This window comes from Bactrocera dorsalis, chromosome 2 (genome assembly GCF_023373825.1).
Source record: "Bactrocera dorsalis isolate Fly_Bdor chromosome 2, ASM2337382v1, whole genome shotgun sequence".
Classification (NCBI taxonomy): domain Eukaryota; kingdom Metazoa; phylum Arthropoda; class Insecta; order Diptera; family Tephritidae; genus Bactrocera; species Bactrocera dorsalis.
The window spans coordinates 50,640,364-50,659,566 of record NC_064304.1 but is presented as its reverse complement, the minus strand read 5'-3'; the positions used below and the strand labels follow the sequence as shown (position 1 = coordinate 50,659,566).

General features: G+C 35.5%; 1 protein-coding gene across 1 annotated transcript in view; it reads left to right on the top strand.

The window, feature by feature from the left end:
• Positions 1-2,576: 2,576 nt before the first annotated feature.
• LOC105226103 (peroxidase) overlaps positions 2,577-19,203 on the top strand; it is a 42,657-nt gene continuing 26,030 nt past the window's right edge. Inside the window, exon 1 of the mRNA XM_011204878.3 lies at positions 2,577-3,348. Coding sequence (XP_011203180.1) covers positions 3,338-3,348 — 11 coding nt within the window. The 5' untranslated portion in view covers positions 2,577-3,337. The remainder of the gene's footprint in view (positions 3,349-19,203) is intronic.

Below are 19,203 nucleotides of genomic sequence, written 5' to 3'. Positions count from 1 at the left end.
TGGAGTTCCATCTTGGACAAGTGTTTATTGTTGATATGGTGCATTCAATCGAGGTCGTAGCTCACTTTAAGACGAATTTTGTGGAGGTCATCTAAAATCAGTTCTTGCTCCAGACTTTATTGATGCAGTGCTCAAACTGATGTTGCGAGATCATCATGTGACTCATCGTGGGATTGAAACAACTAAAGGCATCAGTGGGACTAGCATACTTTCAATATTCCATGAGCATTTGATTTTAGAAAAAAATAGTTCACGTGGGATCTTACACAATTTGTTGATCGCTCAAAAAAGCTCGTGGCGATTGGTCGAGAAAAATGGTAAACATATATGATAACGGTGCTTCGAAACATGTCTATGACAATGAGACATATGATGAAACACGAATTACCGCACATTCTTCCCAAAGTAAATAGCAGTCGACTGTGTGGGTCTTTATAGATGAACCGAATCTAACAAAAATTGTTCGCTTACGAAGCACTTCTAAGCACATGTCCAATTTTTCCAAATATAATTAGACATGTTGCAATCATTTGCCAGTTACCTTTCAAGAAATTAGGAAAATCAACCGCCCAAGGCGGCTCACTCTTCACCTCGTCTGAGACAACTGCATTTTTGAGCACTGAAAACTTCGATTTGATTAATAATCCACCGTAAAGGCTTGATGTGGTACCGAATGACTTCTCGTAATCATAAATGTATCATATATTGTTAATGTGAATCAAGATTATTTACAGACGTATTATATTACATTTAGACCCTTGTACCTTAGGTGTATAGGGAGAAAATCGCTGTTGAAATCAATGCAATAAAAGTCAAATCAATTGGTCTAGAAGAACCCTGAAAGTGTAAGGTGACTACTTTTTATATTTTTAAATTTCTTCTACTGCAGGGTTTGTCCGGAAAGTAATAGGGCTGAGTCGATTAAAAAAAAATGTATTAAAACAATCGTTACAATTATTTAAAAACTTTCAAAATAGTCTCCTTCTGCGTCGATGCAGCAGGAGAGATTTCCAAGCATTGAAGGCGTCACGGAAGGCATTTTCCGGACTAGCCTTGAGAGCCGAGGTGTATGCTGCTTTTCGGCTTGCACCACTCACAGAAACACGTCGTGCAAAAATGTTTGTCTTGACTCCCCAGGTGCTTGGAGAAAACTGACCAGCCGCTCGTTCGTTAGCTAGGAACGCCTCTACCGAATCCAGTATGTGCGCGCACGCTCCGAAGTACAGTCGCGGCAGAATAAAATCAGTCCTATTACTTTCCGGACAACCCTGTATTTTCCCCTACATCGAGAACTTGGTATAGGTGTTCGAAGTAGAATCTGAATGCCCATAAATATACATATGTATATGTATATAAAATCTTCGGTTGAATCTTACTGTTTTTGATTGAATCAATAAATTTTTAAGATTACAAAAGTAATTTTTCAAAGTTTATAAAATTAAGTAAGTGACATGCCACCGTATTTTTAATTTCCAAATCGTGCTTGGTGACTTTAACGCCAGGGTGGGCAAAGAAGGTATTTTTGGCACAACAGACGGTAAGTTCAGCATTGACGAAGAAACATCCCCAAATGGGGTCGACTTCACCGAGGCCTGAAATATGATTACCTGTAGTACTAGATTCCAAAGAGAGAGGCCGAAATGCGCGAGTATAAAGAGCTTGACAAGCTGGCCGACAGGGGTAATACTCGAAGATGCGACTAAAAGATGCGGCGACTGACAGAAGGTTTCAAGACCGGAGATTACTCTTGTAGAACCCCCAGTGGTGATTTGGTGACTGATGTACAGAGCATTCTAAAATTATGGAGGGAAACTTTTTCGGCCTGTTGAATGGCAGTAAAAGCATAATCGCAATCGATGGCGATGGAGGAGATGTTCCATTGCCCGACAATGAATAAGTTCGAATAGCAATTACCCGTATGAAGAATAACAAAGCGGCGGGGTCGATGGATTGCCGGCGGAGAACTGAGAAAGAATATGCATCGGCTTCTTTATAGAGTATGCGGGATAAGCCTCCTCAACATCGGAAGAGGAAGACCTTCACTCCATCGGAGAGATCAGGTGAAGAAGGATCTGGCTGCACTTGGTATATCGAATTGGCGCCAAATTGCGATAACCGCGTTAGCGTTGTCTACGCCAATAAAGAAGAAGAAGATAACAAATAAATATTATCACCAGGATCTTATAAGTAGTTTCTAATAAACGGTAAACATAACCACATAGTATGTTTAAAACGGAGACAACTATGATATGCAATGGCCAACTCACCACATGTACTCAAAACTGTACTATCGACTTTGGAAATACAACTTAACTGCTTGCTGCGCGATTAATTTGTGCTCCAGACACATGCGCAGCTGCGTAGACACGACGACTTGTGAGTTCAGATGACATTGGTGTTGGTAATGAATAGCGTTACGGTCTGTGCTAGTTGTTACTATACGTACTGCCAGTCACATTACATTTCCAAACAAAAAGCTTTCTCAGCCAAAGCTTTGAAGACGCTGACGCTGTGCGACGAAGAATGCGTCAACTTTGGTCGGCGGCGCTGGTGGCAGCAGTAGCGGCTTGGTTTTTTTCGTAGACACTTGGCCAAATCATTCAGTCGTTCGTTGGACACACGCCAATACGGTGATGATTGCGGTGTTTTTAACTGCTAACGGTATTTTAAAGGAAGAAAAGTGAAGCTTAAGCGAATATCGAAGTTTTTGTAAATCATAAACGGCTGCGCAAACCAAAGAACAGCAAGAAATGCGCATAAATACTCAAGAATTTTTTGTTTGAAAACGAGCTTTCTACTTGGTTCAGTGTACGAATTTAATCAGTAAAGAAAGAAAAGTCAAAATCAAAAAAAAAAAAACAAGTAAAAGAAAGTTTATTGAACACAACAGCCTCAAAATTTACTGGAATTGCGGAAATAAGAAAAAACCCATAAAGTAACATCCATGCGGTGCAATAATTACTATATTTACTTTGACAATTTTGTGGGTTAAATGATTCGTACTAATTGGTTGAGATCGCAATAGCTAAACAATTAATTGTGGTATTTGACAAATTGAGCGGGCGGTGTACATAGTGTTGATGACAAATTGTTGCGAGCTCTAAAGTCCAATACTAAAAAAATTTGGGAGGCACTTGCTGTCCCGCGAACATCCCGGCGAAGCAGTGAATTTAATTAGAAGTACTCAAAGATATTGTAAATTGTTTAAATAAGTAATCTATATTTACTGTTGTTGCCATATTTGGAATAACGGATTAAATTTGTTGCGTGCCATTTCTGTACTGCCAACAACAAAGCGAGGCGGTATATTCTAGCTGTCATTTTGAGGGTTACTAAGATGATTTTGAGGTAAGTTTTGAGGCGATAACAAAAACAAAAAAAATATATACACTATTTATAGGGTTTCTATTTAATTACTAAAAATATAAAACAATTTATTACTTTTAAAAGAGAATTTAATTTGTCGCGTTCAGTTGTTACTGGTGAAAACTAAAAAAGGTATATTCTTCATATGTACATAACTATTTATTTGGTTTACACTTTTCTTTCAGTTGAGTGACGCTTCTTTGAGTGACATATTTACTGAAGGTTTTTGTTTATATACCATGCCCGTGCGTTCTTCGTGTATTTTTCTCATATAACACAAATAAGCTTAAGATTCCCGATGTGTTGCTCATTTAGTATTCAGGTTAAATGCGTGGTTTATGTTCAATGCATGGAAGTGGGGAAGAGGGTAAAGCTGGTTTATCTGAAATATAAATTGAAAACTAGTGAAGCGAGTAGTTGTTGAATATTTCTTTTTTTTTTCAACTATATACAAATGAGAAGAATAATAGAATAAATAATAGTTTTTATTGGACTATGGATTTACATGAAAATCGTTGTAATACATCGTTGAACACCTGCTTTTAAAGATGAATTCGTAAAAATGCAGACAATGTTTGATAATAATTCGATGAATTTTTGTTTGTTTTTTTGAATAAATTGATTTTTTTCTTGATGCATTGTTCTATACAAATAAGGTTCAAAAACAAGTTTGGTTTTGTACGGGTGTTTATATCTCATTGAGTTGTTGAGTCCAGTCTTAATTTTGTTTTTAAAGTCATGATAAAAGATTTAGGGTTTTCTGTATCTGTTATATCTGTACAAATTAAGTTATGGAACGAAGGGACATATTTAATTTACGGTATTTTTTAATTTCTGTGTGTTCGTCCTATCCTGCAAATGTTAATTCACTAACAATCAAAAAATGGTGGTTTATTCCTTACTTCTCCGCTTACTCTACTATAGTGCAAGATTTTAGAGAATTTCTTATTAACCACATCAATCAAAATAAATATCACAAAGTCATTGGACCTCATCTCTATTATTAAAATTGGAGAAAAACTCCACTTATTTTTAATATAATCAATGAAAGCACGTCCAATATGTGATACGTGTAAAAGTTTCGAAATATTTTTGATTTAAAAATGTTGTTAAAGTTTTCGGAAACATTTATAGTCCGGTGGAGTGCATACACAGAAATGATGAGAGAAAAATTGCCCAAACTTACAACAATCTGACAATTAATGAATATATTCAAAACATTAAACAGAAAATACTATAACTCCTCATCGTTCCGGTATGTGGGAAAAATATTCTAGGTTTTTTTCGTGATTCGTTGTGAATTAATGTAACTTCGTACGCCTATTTTAACTGGATTATTTAATGTTCAATCCATAATTCTGTACATTTGCCCATTTCTATTTTCGCACATTTCTTTTCTGGTGATTTCCGTCTTTCGAAGAAACGCTAGTGCTGCTCAAAAGACTTAAGTAGCAAACTTGCTGTAAATATGCATGCTCGAAACTTCACTTTCCTTCTAAGATCTAGTATAAATTGCCTAATAGTAAGCAAAAAAACTTATACTTGTTTAGGCACTTTGGCTACGTGCTGTGCTCACAAAAGAATCTGCGAAACTACGTATTTTAATTATCTATCTCTTTAGGAGGTTTTTATTCAGATCACGACATTTTTGCTGCCAGCAAATTTAATCAGATCATTACCTAATTAAAGCATACATAGCGAAAATTAAGCCGTTGGCTGATTTGTGATTTCATTATCCAAATATTTTGAAAGTACGCATGATAAAGTCATTCTCAATTGAGTTCTCAACGCTACATTCACGTTGACTTTGACTTCATTGCCCTCAACTATGTCTTGCTCGACACACTGACGTCTGGTCACGGATGTTAGTTGTGCAGAGAGTCGTTGCATACACATTTCCAATACTTAGTCGATGCCTCTTGCATCGATTAATTTTCTTCAGTGACGCTGGTCCAAAGGGCGTGCCCCAACAACGCATAAAATCAACCTCTAGCATTGTTACGTTCACGCCTTAACAAAGTGTGCCATGAGGCTAATAACCGAAAGAGAAAAATCAGTGAGTGTGAGGGGAACAAATGCAAGTGAAGTGACGACGTTGACCTCTATTATGTTTGCATAAATTATTGTTAAGCTATTACTAATTACGATAGAATTTCAAATATATGTGAAATCTGGTTTGCGTATAGAAATTGTTATTTGTGAAGTAACGGTATAATAAATAAGGAATTAAAAGAAAAAAAGTAGTTTAGTGATAGCGGAATGCATGAGATTTACAGTAACAAATACGTAATCTGTGTTGGAAAGGTCATTAACATTACCGTACTAAATATTTGCGGAGCTTCGTGACTAAATTATGAAATTTAATAATTTTTCACAATGTTGAATCTGCAGTGTGTTTGTTTGTTAAACAAATTCTACAACATTGAGCACAAAAGACCAATCCATTTATCATTCGTTTTGGTTTTTGTTTAAATCACCAAATTCGTTACTTGTACAGCCTTTGAAGATACATGTATTGTAAATTGTGTTGAATTTTTTTACTTCCATTAAATAAAAAGAAGCCAATATTGTGTTAATTCGCTTAAATCGCTTCCCTCATTTAACGAATATGTCGTTATTTGTTCAACTATTTAAGGTCAATATGGACATCTCGATCAATTATTTAGTTTCTTAAGTCTATGAACATTAATTCTTACAGACTAATAGAAAATTAAGATTTAAAATTCTAAAATAATTAAATAACAAACACAAATAGATAACTTAAACTAAAAAACAGAATTAAGGGTTTTAATGAAGGGATCCCTAGAGTGAGAAAAACCAAGAAGAACTTTCTCGTAAATCAAGTTAAACTCCCGCATAGCACGTTTGAGAGGAGAACAATCCGCAAATTTAGTATTCCCCTTTTTTTAAATAAAATGGCGAAATAGACCTGAGACAACTCTGAGGAGTATTGAAATAAATTTTTCAATTCTAAAATTTATTCTATTCTTTAATCTATTATCATTAGGTGGGTTACCCCCATTTATTGGGTTCCTACCAAAATGATTAGTTATTCAGCTATTATCCAACAAAAGTCAGTATACTTGTATTAATAACAAATTTGCCGGTATTTACATGCAATAATAACGAGTTAGCATACCAGCACTGATGACCGAGAAATTATTTAAGCATGAGCTTGACATTGATACTTCTATGTAAAATCAAATATAATATTTTTGTACTCAAATCATTAGTAGAAAAAATTTCAAGTCTGTTTATCCTATTTGAATTTAATATAAATTTCTGAATATTTATCAAATAATATAGTCTGAACTTATGTTGCAGCAAATACTTTTGTTTTTCGGTTTCGCGACTTTTTTATTATTGCATAGTCTATGAAATAAAAAGCGTATAGCTTGATTTCACTGAGAAAAAGCCAGCATTTCTGGTTCCACTCTCACTTATTTCGCTCTCGACCAGACATCTGAATGCACTTTCATTGCTCTAATTCGTAATCAAGTGTATGTGCAACAACAATAAAACGGCAGTAGACACGTTTGCGTACAACGGAAGTGTGTGCAAATCGTTGCATTTTCCTGTATCATCAAACAAATACAAATGTACAACTTATATTACACATAAACGTGTTTATGTTTGTATGAATACGTATACATATTTGAACAAGAGTTCAAGCTGCTTAGTGCTCTTAACTGAAATTTTAGCCTTGACACAAATTCTAGAATTATTTAATCCATTACTCTTTGCAACAGTAACAATAAAAGTTAAAAAAAAAAAAAAAACAGAATGACTCCGCGAAAGCTTACAAAATTAAGAGCTTGAATTTCGCTGAAACGGTAAAGTTGTGGCTAACAGCACTCTGAGTTTGTTTATTATTTCTTTCAACAATCAAGCACTGCTTGGCCTTCGGTCAAATGGTATTCACCTGGTGGCAGGCAACGCTTTCGGCTCTTACAGTCCACTCACAATTCTTGCGCTAGGCGCCAATCATCAGCATTTAAAATTCTTGGTACATCCATCAAGGTTTGGCATACTCTCGCTATTTATATACTCTTGCAACCTGTTGCTACAGAGTAATGTAGTTTTGTTCACCTAAAGGTTGTACGTATCATCTAAAACTAAAAAAGATAGATGATATTAGGTTATATATGTATGTATACATAAATGATCAGGATGACGAAAAAAGTTGAAATCTGGGTGACTGTATGTCCGTCCGCCCGTGCAAGATGTAACTCGAAATTGAGATATCTCGATGAAACTTGATATATGGGTTCCTTGGTACAAAAAAAGAAAGGACTTTGCCTGCTCAGTCCGAAGTAGCACCTGTTGGCAAGAGTTATCCTGCGTTGGATTTCAAGGGGCTGACATTGTTGGTGCTGTTTACGCAGGTTCCAAGATAGACAAAATTATCTACGACTTCAAAGTTATGACTGTCAGCAGTGACGTGAAAGCCAAGTCGCGAGTGCGACGACTGTTTGTTTGATGACAGGAGATACTTGGTTAACGACCGGAAGTCGTGAGCTGCTTGAGCCATATGTAAAAGAATCGTTTCTGGCCACTCCTAAGTGAATGGCGATCAGAGAACTTTCTTCACTTGTGTGAAATTTTACACATGACTCCATCCTCCTCTCAAAAGCCTCTAGGTACCGAATATTTAGACCCCGCTTTTGGTACAGTGGACTTTTGATCGAAAGTGTCGGTCAATGTGTGATATATATAACTGAACTAAAGGGATAATACTTCTCTTATAATGGTATGTCTGTATGTAAAAAGTGGATTGAATCGGACCAATACTTCCCCAAGGCCCCATACACTTAATGAAAAGATCTTCGAACTTCCGAGTGACTTTGTACCGCATACATCGGCCAAAATGTGAGTTATCCCAATGAAAATAAGAAAGCGTGTTTTACTCATAACACTGTGTTTGTGCCTTAAATGGACAAATATATATACATATATAACTAATATCAGGATTTTCGAACATTCGGCTGACTTTACTCTATATGATTGGTTTTACATCTTAAAGTATAAAATGTTTGGTTGCACCGAACTTAACCTTTCCTTACTTGTTTAGTTCGAAGTTTTTCCAGCACCTGAAGGAATTTCTAGACTTTGAGGAGTATAAAAGTTTGGGTTTATATCCTCTTAGCCGCTTTTTACTTCTTTAATATAAAGTTGTGCGACACAAACTGCGAGATTATCAAATATTCGATTAAACCCGAACTTAGCTCTCCCTTATTGTTACAAATGCATTTAAATTAAAGTGTGTCAGATTTGTTTTTGCCGTTTATTTCTTACGTCTTTTAATCACATAGTGTGAATTTGTTTGCAAGATGAGTTGGAGAAATGCAAGAGCTATCACAAACAGGAAAAATCGTTAACTTTCGAAGCTATACGTAATACCCTCCACAAATACAAGTATTCTTTACAAGAAATTGATCCCGATCCTTTAGTTTGTATGACAGCTTATGCTGTAGTGATCTGATTTGAACAATTTCTTCGGAAATAAAATTATTGTTTTGACAATAAGTCAAGCAAAATTTGGTGAAGATATATTTTCTTCGAAGTTGGTACGACTGTTAGTGACATCTTAGCCAAATGTCACATCAAAATAATCATTAGTAATTAGTTTAATTGTATTTACTCGTATCCATAACAAATTATTCATATCAATGAGTGAAATGCGAATAAATAGAGCCAGAAACTAGATAAAGATAGCAATTTAAAAATTTCTGTTTTAATAATTTTTTATACCAGGAAATGCTTATGCATAGTTAAGCAACTTCCATAGGCCCTGCTCAGTATGAGAACAACACGTCTCCAAACGAGAATGTAAACTTTATAGTAGTCCATCTCCGATAACTTCATGCAATATGTAGGTGCCTTTTAGTTGGCATTTTGAGAAGCATTCAATGAACTATGAATGAACCCATTGACTACCTTGCTTTAGAGATCGCGCCCAAACCAAGACAAAATCACAACCAAAGGAACAGCAGAAAAATGAAATTCATTCACCTGCGTTCAATGCGTGTCTGGCATGCGTTTGCACACAATCACATAAGTGTAATGTAACGCAGCTGCAAATTGTTTTGCTTGACGAGTGTCAAATGCGGCTCATGGCACGTAGATGGCTGGTCGGAAGGAGAACGGAGATTGGTGCAAATTATATGATATTAATTCACAATTGGTAACGCATTGGTGTGGCTACGGAACACAACACTGTCAGCTTCTTGATTGCGTTGCGTTGTTTGTGCTCACATCTGACGGGGCGCGTGTGTAGTTTGAGCAACTTTCGGGAATTTGGCAATCGTTTGTCTGAGCATTAAACGTTCGTTTGCTGGAATTTCAGCGTTTAGCATTTTCATTTTATTTGTAATGCGTTTTCGTGTCCGAGTACGTATATGTGGCAAGTGTGGAATGAACGCCAATGCTTGAAAAAAATACAAGTCAGATTGCCACAGTTGGCATACAGCTTTTTGCTTTAGTAAATTTTCTGCAAGATTCCGGCACTAAGCGTGTGCTAAAAATGTGCTCAGTTTAAAGCTTAAAAATGTATTTAAAACTTGATTGCTGAGTTGACGAAATCAATTTGTGAAAAATGGGAGAACTGAAATGAAAATTTGATTTAGTAATGCCTTTCTTAAAAATTATGATTGACTTTAAAAATTCAAAGTAGTAGCTTGAAAATAATGCAGTAGTGAATAAATCGATGAAGTACCTAATGCATAAATCCAGACTAGAGAAATATACATTTTACTCATAGAGGGTTTCCCAGTTTTCTCCTCCGATGTTATAAAATAAAGGGATTTTTCTGTCGTGTTCTGAGGACATGATTTTCCGACTGGCAGTCTCTTCCCTCTCTTTGTACCAGCATTTGAATATATGATTACAATTTCGTTAGCCAATTTTATTAAGGTAGATTCGTATATATGTATATTCCAATACTGCATAAGTATTAAGTTTATGTGTTGTATGTATATGGTTAGGACAATATTGCACAGAAGCCGTGTTTCCAACCAAAGGGAAATTATACATAACCTTTTTAAAGTTGTTATTGAATTGTAATGCTGCGATACTGTGTCTAAATACTAAAATATTGAGCTTTCGATATACTCACCATTCAAAATATCTACGAATGATTTACGGTAACAAAGTTACATTTAACATCATCTTATATCTTACCGATGCTTCATTGATTGTTTGCATGAAATGTGTTTCCCTCTATGAGAGAAATACCATAAATGAAAACCAATTTCCGCTACTAATGATAAATAACTTAAATTAGTTGCATAACCCTTCCGCTTTTAAGGCAAATGCACTTAAGGCACTGATGAGGTGGAAAGGTTGTTTAATCTTTCATTCATCAACTGTACAAAAATCGCCACTGACCTGCTGGGTACAAATAGTTTAGTTGTAAATTTCCAATAAATGTTGAGCGATTTTTCATTAAAAATTCACTATCAATTTCAAAAAATAATATACAAAGGGAATAGTACTTAATATACAAGTATACAGTACGTTAAGATGATGTTGCGGATGATATGAGAAAGAGGGTATAAAAAATTCTAAATAAATATATACTACAGAAGTTTTTTTGAATAAAACAAAAACGGTTTGGGATATCAATGAAATTCTTTATTCGTGTAAAAGTACATTCGTACGTACTCCATGAGCATCCATTGCATCCCGAAAAAATTACGGTTTGGTGCGGCTTATGGGCCGGCGGCGTCATTGGGCCATATTGGATCGTATATCTTTTCATGATGAAATGGCAAACCTTACTGAAGAGTAATGTCGAATGAGCGGGGAAAAATATGGCGTGGTTTGCTGTTCCTATTGGTCTATTTTTGTAGCAAAGCCCGTTATAATATGGATTAATATATTTAAAGTAAATTTGATCAAAAGAAAAGAACATTCTACAAATGTGGAAAATACCTTCTTAAATCAGGCAAATTAGTTCCATATCTTCCCCTCCTGTACCTAACCACAAAATTTGTTTTTGTATTAAGTGTGATCCTTTTCTCCCGAAGTTCTAACTACCAATCTCGTCTACGTCATGTTGGTTGTATTCACCTCATATGGTACCATGCGACTTCTTCCTTTTCAAAAAACTACATTTGCCTATGAAAGGAAAACGTATGCAGACGTAGAGGCCATTCAAAAGGCTTGCACCGGCATAGTGACCGACTGACCAACGAGCTTAAATACTCTTTCGACATGCTTTTGAACTGTGGAAAAAGCTGTATTGAAACAGAAGGAGACTATTTTGAATAAAATAAATTGATATTGCGTTCCGTTTTTTTAAGCCCTTTTTACTTTGGAACACACCTTGTAAAACAAGTAAGGAAGAGCAGAGTGGCTTACAAGCAATATTTCTGGTTTCATGGCTACAGATGATTGGCGGTCTGAAAGACCAGATTTGAACATATTGTCGAATACCCCACAGAAATTTGGAGAGTCTCAAAAAATAATTGATTCGAGAAGCGTCGTCAATAGCATTAGACTGTGCGTGCTGCTATGGATCAATGGCTGAATCGTTTGAGGGCTTATGTAAATGCAAAACATAACCATTTCGAATAAAATTTTATACAGCGCTCATTTAATTATATTATAATTAAATAACATTAACTTCTTAAATAACTTAAAAAATTTATTATATGTAATATTGTTTTTATAACAACCTAAACTTGTAAATGAATTTGTGGCGACTAAGTATGTACTAGATATGATCAAGACAAAGAACACAGAACAAAATAAGAACAAGCGTTGCTCTGATATATGTATTTTATATTTTAAGAGATTTTAAGAGAGTAAACATATTTAATTTCGATTACATATGCATATAAAATGTGGCTTTAAAATTGATTTCTGACTTTTTTCGTTCAACTTTGTGGCAATAACGAATAAAACATAGTTAGATTCTCACATAACAACGGAAATTATGCCAAATGGAATATTTGCTTGCATAATACACAAAAGTGGCGGTAATCACGCTTGCCGTAAAATTTAAGAAGCTACAAATGTCTATATGAGAAACGTTAACACTAAAACGAAGGCAGCCACTTTTCACAGCTTTAATGAAATAATAAATTTCTGGCTGGTATTTCAAGCTCAAGTAAATAAGCGTGTACATGCTCCACGTTTAAATATATTTGTGTATGAGTGCATTTATGTATAAATGGTTTAAGCGTAAATGTTTTTGCGCATCCGCGCTTGTGCTCATTACATTCAACATTCACTCTCATTTCGCATGCTGTGGCATGGCATCCAAGCCAAGCTATTTATGTGAAGCAACAGCTGAAGAAACAAGAAAAATAATAACAACTCCAACGTCAATCTTTATAGCAGCAGTAAGCAGTTAGCTGGCAGCTTAACAGCTCAACAGCTTTGGCTTCGTCAGCGAATAGTGAAAGGAATCGTCGAAACTTGAAGCAATTGGTGCTGCGATCACATGAGCGTTCAGCGTTGGCAATATTATGCCACACTATGCGTGCTGTATGAGTATGTGTCTTTGCATTTGCCGTGGATTCCTAATTGCTGAGATATTGCATAGCTTCTAATCGTAAATAGCTTCCATAACTATTTAAATAGATATAAGGTGGAATATATGTATATCCAGCAACATTTTCTCTAAGATTGAGCTTTACAGACCTTGACTTCGAGGCAAAGGCCGGGGAAGGTACTTAGTAAAGTGCTCGCATTGAATTCTGAGTTGTCAAAAGTCTTATTATATATCATTACTTTATAAAATCTTTCAGTAAATACATCTTGAGCAATTGTTTATCTATGAAAAGAAAAAATATCGAATATAACATGAACCCAAAAATAGTATTTCATTTAACGCATGCACGATTAATATTCTTGGAGTATTAACGTTTCCTTTAGTTTCATTGACTTTCTACTAAATTATCACAAAAAATGCTTATATCAGACGAAGTGTAATTCTGTATCAAGCTATTAACATTTCACCTTCACTCCATTGTACAAGTTTTGGCAAGAACAGCACATTAAAACTTTAAATGTAAAAATTAAACACTTTCGCAGTTTGTGTGCAAAACTTTGTCAGAATCAGTGAAACAAACTAAGTCACGGCTCGAACCGTCAGCGAATTTTGGTTCTTTCGATTTCGGTTCATTTTTGGAGCATCATTCGCTAGATTCTTAGACATAAATTCACGTTTCGTCACTAGTAATTGTGTGTTTACTGAATGTAAAATCTTCAGGTACATTGTGAATTAACTCTTTTGTGACCTCTGTTCGTTTTTTCAAAAGACTTAAGATTTTTGGTACGACTAAAGCTTTAACACGCTTTATACCTAAAAAATTAATCAAAATGTGTTTAGTCAATCCACTACTTTTTCCTCTACTTTTTCTCCAATACCAGCATGAAGAGTTTCAAGTACCATTCGTTTAACTTCTTCGATATCATTGTCATTATGAGAGGATGTGAGATGGACGACAAGCATGAAGCAAGTATTGGATGATTTCTCGATCACGAATACCTTGTGCCGCTCAACTACATACTTCTGTTCGTGATAAACTAGACCACCCAAAAAACTTTTGTGCTACTTTCAATGATTCCGTAACCGGTGATTGCTTCGGAAATGCGAAATTGCAACCAAACTAGTTATTAAATAGCCACCAAACGCACACTCATTGACATGTGAATATCAAAATTTAGGCGAATGCTGTACAAATTTCTGAACACTTTTTTATTGAAAATGAGGGAAGATATACATAATGACTAGCATATGTGTTTACAATTAGTTTCAGAATAGTTTTTCCAAACTATTCGCATTTAACAATAGTTACGCCATAAGTAGAGTTTTTCAATTAATGGAGGCGTCAATTGAATACGCAGGAGTTCAAAGAATTACATAATTTAATGCGTAAATGGCGTGTATGGTTGGTTTCTCGCAAACCTCAACCTCCTGATAGCTCCATTCTAGCTTCTGGCAGCAGGTGCGTAAAGTACTCTGATTATTCTAAAAAAGTCAAGGTGGTTTACCTGGTCAACAAGTAAGATTGGCTTTCTAGTATTTAGGAGTTACACATAGCAAAATTTATTTATGTATATACACTTATCTATGTATTTGTGTTTAGTTTTTATACCCTGGACAGGGTTTGAACAGGCTTTGAAGTTTGTAACACCTAGAAGGAAACGTCGGAGACTTTATGAAATATAAATGATCAGCACTAGTCGATTTAGTCATGCCCGCTTGTCTGTATATACCCGAAGTTTCTCACCTTTTGAGAAATCGATTTGAAATTTTGCGCACGTCCTTTTCTTGTCATGAAACTGTTTATTTGTCGAAACCGATATCGGACCACTATATCATATAACTGTCTTACAAATCGAACTATCGGAATCAAGTTCTTATAAAGAATGTTTTGTATTTGTGAAGGGTATAACAGCATCGGTACAACCGAAGTTGACGTGTTTTTGTTGTTATGGTATTTGCTTGCTTTGCTGCAAAAGTACATTAGCAGAGTTGGCATTAATAATTTATTGACAATTTTGGGTTGCGGCCGCTGCTAACGATTGTTAAAATAGTTTTTGAAAGAACGGCATTTTGTCAGCTGCCAGCATGTTTGCTAGCGTTTCAGCATAACATATTCGCCATAGGCCATGCTGTAAGTCGTAATTTAAGTTATCACCTACTGTGCCATACCATTGTAACATTGCAAAGACATGTACATATGGATGTGTGTGGTGCTTAAGAACAACCAGGCGCTCGAATTTATGTGGACCCTATTGCGCGTTCAAATTCTGAAATCTTTGAAGCTTATGTTCTAATTAAAATCAGCAATATTAGCTGGTTGATTAGCTTGCAATGGCGAGACCGCTTTATATAGTACGCCGAATTTACATTTGTATATATGTATATTATTTCAAAGTAGAACAGCGTTGTGTACAATATGAATGGAGATTTGAATGATATTTTAGATAATTTTGCAGGATTCTTTAATTGTGAATTGTCTTTTACTTGTACGGGAGAAAGATTCCATTGGAAGCAATACATTTCAAACAAGCAAAATTAAGATAATTTTAAATATAGTATTCGTATTAAAATTGTAATTAACAAGTGGATGTAGTCTCAGAAAAATGTGTGCAAATATATGGACCAGGCAGGTGTTTCAATTTAGCTACACATTCATATTAGTAACCTTATTCCCCTGACATTACCATACTAGCTTTGCTTTCGCTTCTGGAAATAGATGCATAAAGATTTCTGATTACTAAGTAATAATTTCGAAAACAGATCAGAACAGAAAGTGTCAGTCATAGGTAATGGGGTCCATATAGTATACGGTATGTAGTGACAAATTTCAGATTTGAGGTGGCATATGTACCTCAAAGACATCACTTGTGCAAAGGAAAAGTTTATCCCGTTATCTGCATTGGTGGGGGAATTTATAACTGTAATATAGTATATTTTCATACTGTGACACAAAAATTTTGAAATAATTTTAGGTACCAAATTTGGTTGAAATTTGTGAAGTAATTCCTGAGGTAATATTCCTCCTAAAGTTCGGCGGTATTTTATTGTTAACTTTTAACACCGCCTTCTATGGAATTCTTTCTTACCATCTCGGCTGTAAAATTGTTCTGTCTCTGATACATTTACCTTTTATATTTCGGGATTCGAGAACTCTTTATTGTCTATGCACTTTTGCATGCGTTTGAATCAATTGTTGAGGCATTTTGCCACTTTGAATGAGGAATCTGCAAAAACTGCCCCTTCAAGTGTCAAAAAACGCTGACCTTTGAGTTTATTGCAGTTGTGTGAGAGCTTGCATTGTCGTAGTGAAGAGTCCGCCTTTGGTGGTTCAGTGGTGATGTCTTGAGAGAAACCTGGCAAAAAATGGTTCTATACCACTCAAAATTTACTGTTCTGCCTTGTTCCACTGGTATGGTTGCGACATGTCCAGTTTTTCCAAAAAAAATAAAAGGAAACCATTTGCTTGGAAGTGTTCGTGCGCGAACAACTTTTGTTGGATTCGGCTCATTTTTAATCATCCATACACTGTTGCTGTTAACTTTTGGGTCCATATGCGTAAATACACGATTCATCTCCTATCACAATGTCGTAACGTGTTTCGAAGCACCGCTATGGTATTTTTAACATTTTTTCCGACCAAACGACATGAAACTTTTTTTGAGCAATCGACAAATTATGCGGGCTCAATCGTGAACAAATATTTTTTACAGTCAAATGTCCATGCAATATTGAATCCAAGTTAGTCGCACTAATGCCCGCAGTTGTCTCCATCCCACGATAGGGCACATGACGGTCTTGCAATGTAAATTTGCGCACAGCATTAGTAGTTTAATTAAGTTCGCCGATTCGTTCGAAGATGTATTGCTACGGAGTTAAACCACGTCGAAAGTTGTAAACAATAATTGTTATATATCCTTAGATGTATATACTTTTATATCTATGTATCTCGATCAGTTTTAGGTGTTAGAAAAAGCCGTTAGGCAAACCAAACTATTATACTTTGAAACAATATTTTGCGAAAGCTTAAAAATTAACTGTTAAGTGTCGATTCATAATAACTCGGGAAAACACTGCGAAATTCGGGTAAATGTTGAAATTGGTTTTGTTGTCTCAGGGGACGCTAGGGTCTTTCTCTTCAAGTATTTTTCCAATCCACAGAGTATACATGCTACTTAACCAGTATGGAAATATTGGAAGTTTTTACAACAAATTTAACATTACTTTAATCAGATTTTTTGTCTAAGAATTTTCATTCAAATAACGTTCGCTCATATAATTAATTGTAATTTAAGTATGTACTATGAACAATAAACACTGATAATAAGTTCAAATTTTTACGGTTAGTAGTAAAAGATTTGCACCCACATATGCACGCCTTCATAAAAACAATAACAGTAATATATGAATGCGGCTGCCACACCCTACAAACTTTCAAAACAACGACTCTTTAGCAATTTACTTCTAAATGGTCAATAACTATAATCTGCCGTTTCTGCTGCGGCGTTTCAGGACAAAATAAAAACTCGTTTTTCTGCAGCTAATTTACAGACAAATCGCTTGAGCCTACAGCTTGTAATTGGATACGCGCGTTCTCTGTAATACGAGCGAAGGCAACAGAATCGGAAAAGTTTAATCGCTGCGGAGCGTACCCAAATCAACGTTGCGCTGCTACAAACCGCTCCACATCTGCCTTTTCTAGAGGCAACGCAGCATAATCGACAACGCGAACTTATTAATCATACCAATTACCTGAATTGACACTGTGTCACCATGTCGACCAAACGCTATTGGGCTTGAGCTTTTGGTCAGCAATGTGTTACGATTTTTATCTTTCGCGCTATTAGTTTTATGTATTTATGCACATAATCACAAACGAATATACTTATGTATATAATTCTTTGATCCCAGCATTCGCCGCCCTAATACATTCGGCTTTAAGCTCAGTACACATTTTTATTCCCCTCCACACAAAAATACACAACGACCGAATAAACCACATATCCATTTGAATATTTTGATTTTTTATTTTTTTAATATTTTTCTGTTTTTTTTTAAGTTGAATTTTCATGCTCATGATATGGCTAATTTATAGGCTGAACGCACTTATTATGAGGCTGTGACAATACGGGGAGAACGCCATGGTTAACTGTCTTGATTGAAATTGTACTCTTGTTATTGCCGTTTCATTTGGGGCTATGCAAAATGTTTGCAGAAAATATGCAAGAACATTACAAATTTTCAATTGCAGCCTTGTGTTTTTTCAACACGCATGTCTTTTAGGCGAGCCCCATGGCGTTTGCGCACATTTATGGTCAGTTTAAAGCATATTTATTTTTGTAATTTGATATATATTTATATTTATACCCTAAATAGGGTGTATTAAGTTTGTCACGATATTTGTAATACCCAAGCGTAGTAGACCCTGTAAAATGTATGTATATACAAATGATCAGGATGACCAACTGAGTCGATTTAGGCATGTTTGTCTGTCTGTCCGTCTGTATATAGGCGAACTAGTCTCTCAGTTTTTGAGATACCGCTCCGAAATTTTGCACAGGTTCTTTTCTTTTCAAGAAGAATCTCATATAGGATTACTGTAGAATATATTTGTCATACAAATTGATCCATCTAACCCAAGTCGATGTATTGAAAACTTGTTTATTTGACACGAAATTGGGCATCGATTATTGTCTAAGGCAGCGCTCTTCTGTGAAGGGTGTTATAGATCCGATGCAGCCGTAGTTAACGTTTTTACTTGTTTTCTTGTAAAACCACCTTAAGAAGGCGTCACCGACACAGAAGCCAACAGTTGCTTTCAGCAAATGTGCGCAAACTATTTCACTTTATGCACTCGGAAATTTGTCTAGATACACGCACGTACTTACATCTAAATGTGTTAACATAGTATATTGGTTTGTCCATTCACACAACTATTCAACGATACGCTCACTCAATCCACCTAAGTAGGTCAAAGTATTTTGCATGCGTATGTATATATGTATGGTACATATAGTACATAAGTAAAATGTATATTTAGCTTGTCTATGAATTTTGCATCCGTCAGCGTCTCGCACCTGCCCCTGTCGACTACCACTCGTAGTTGCAGTATTTGAAAACGTAGGTATGCAGTGCAAATAAGTGAGATGAAGACATCAATCTGCGAAAAGCGTGAGGCAAATACAATGCGGTAAAAATCATATCAATAAAGCGCACAACAAACAGTTTAAACAAAAAGCTAAAAAACAAAACCGAACTAAGGTTCCCATTTTGTGGAAAGCAAGCTTAAAATCGGCAACACACCTTATTCGAATAAAATTTGAATTGGATGTATGATCTCT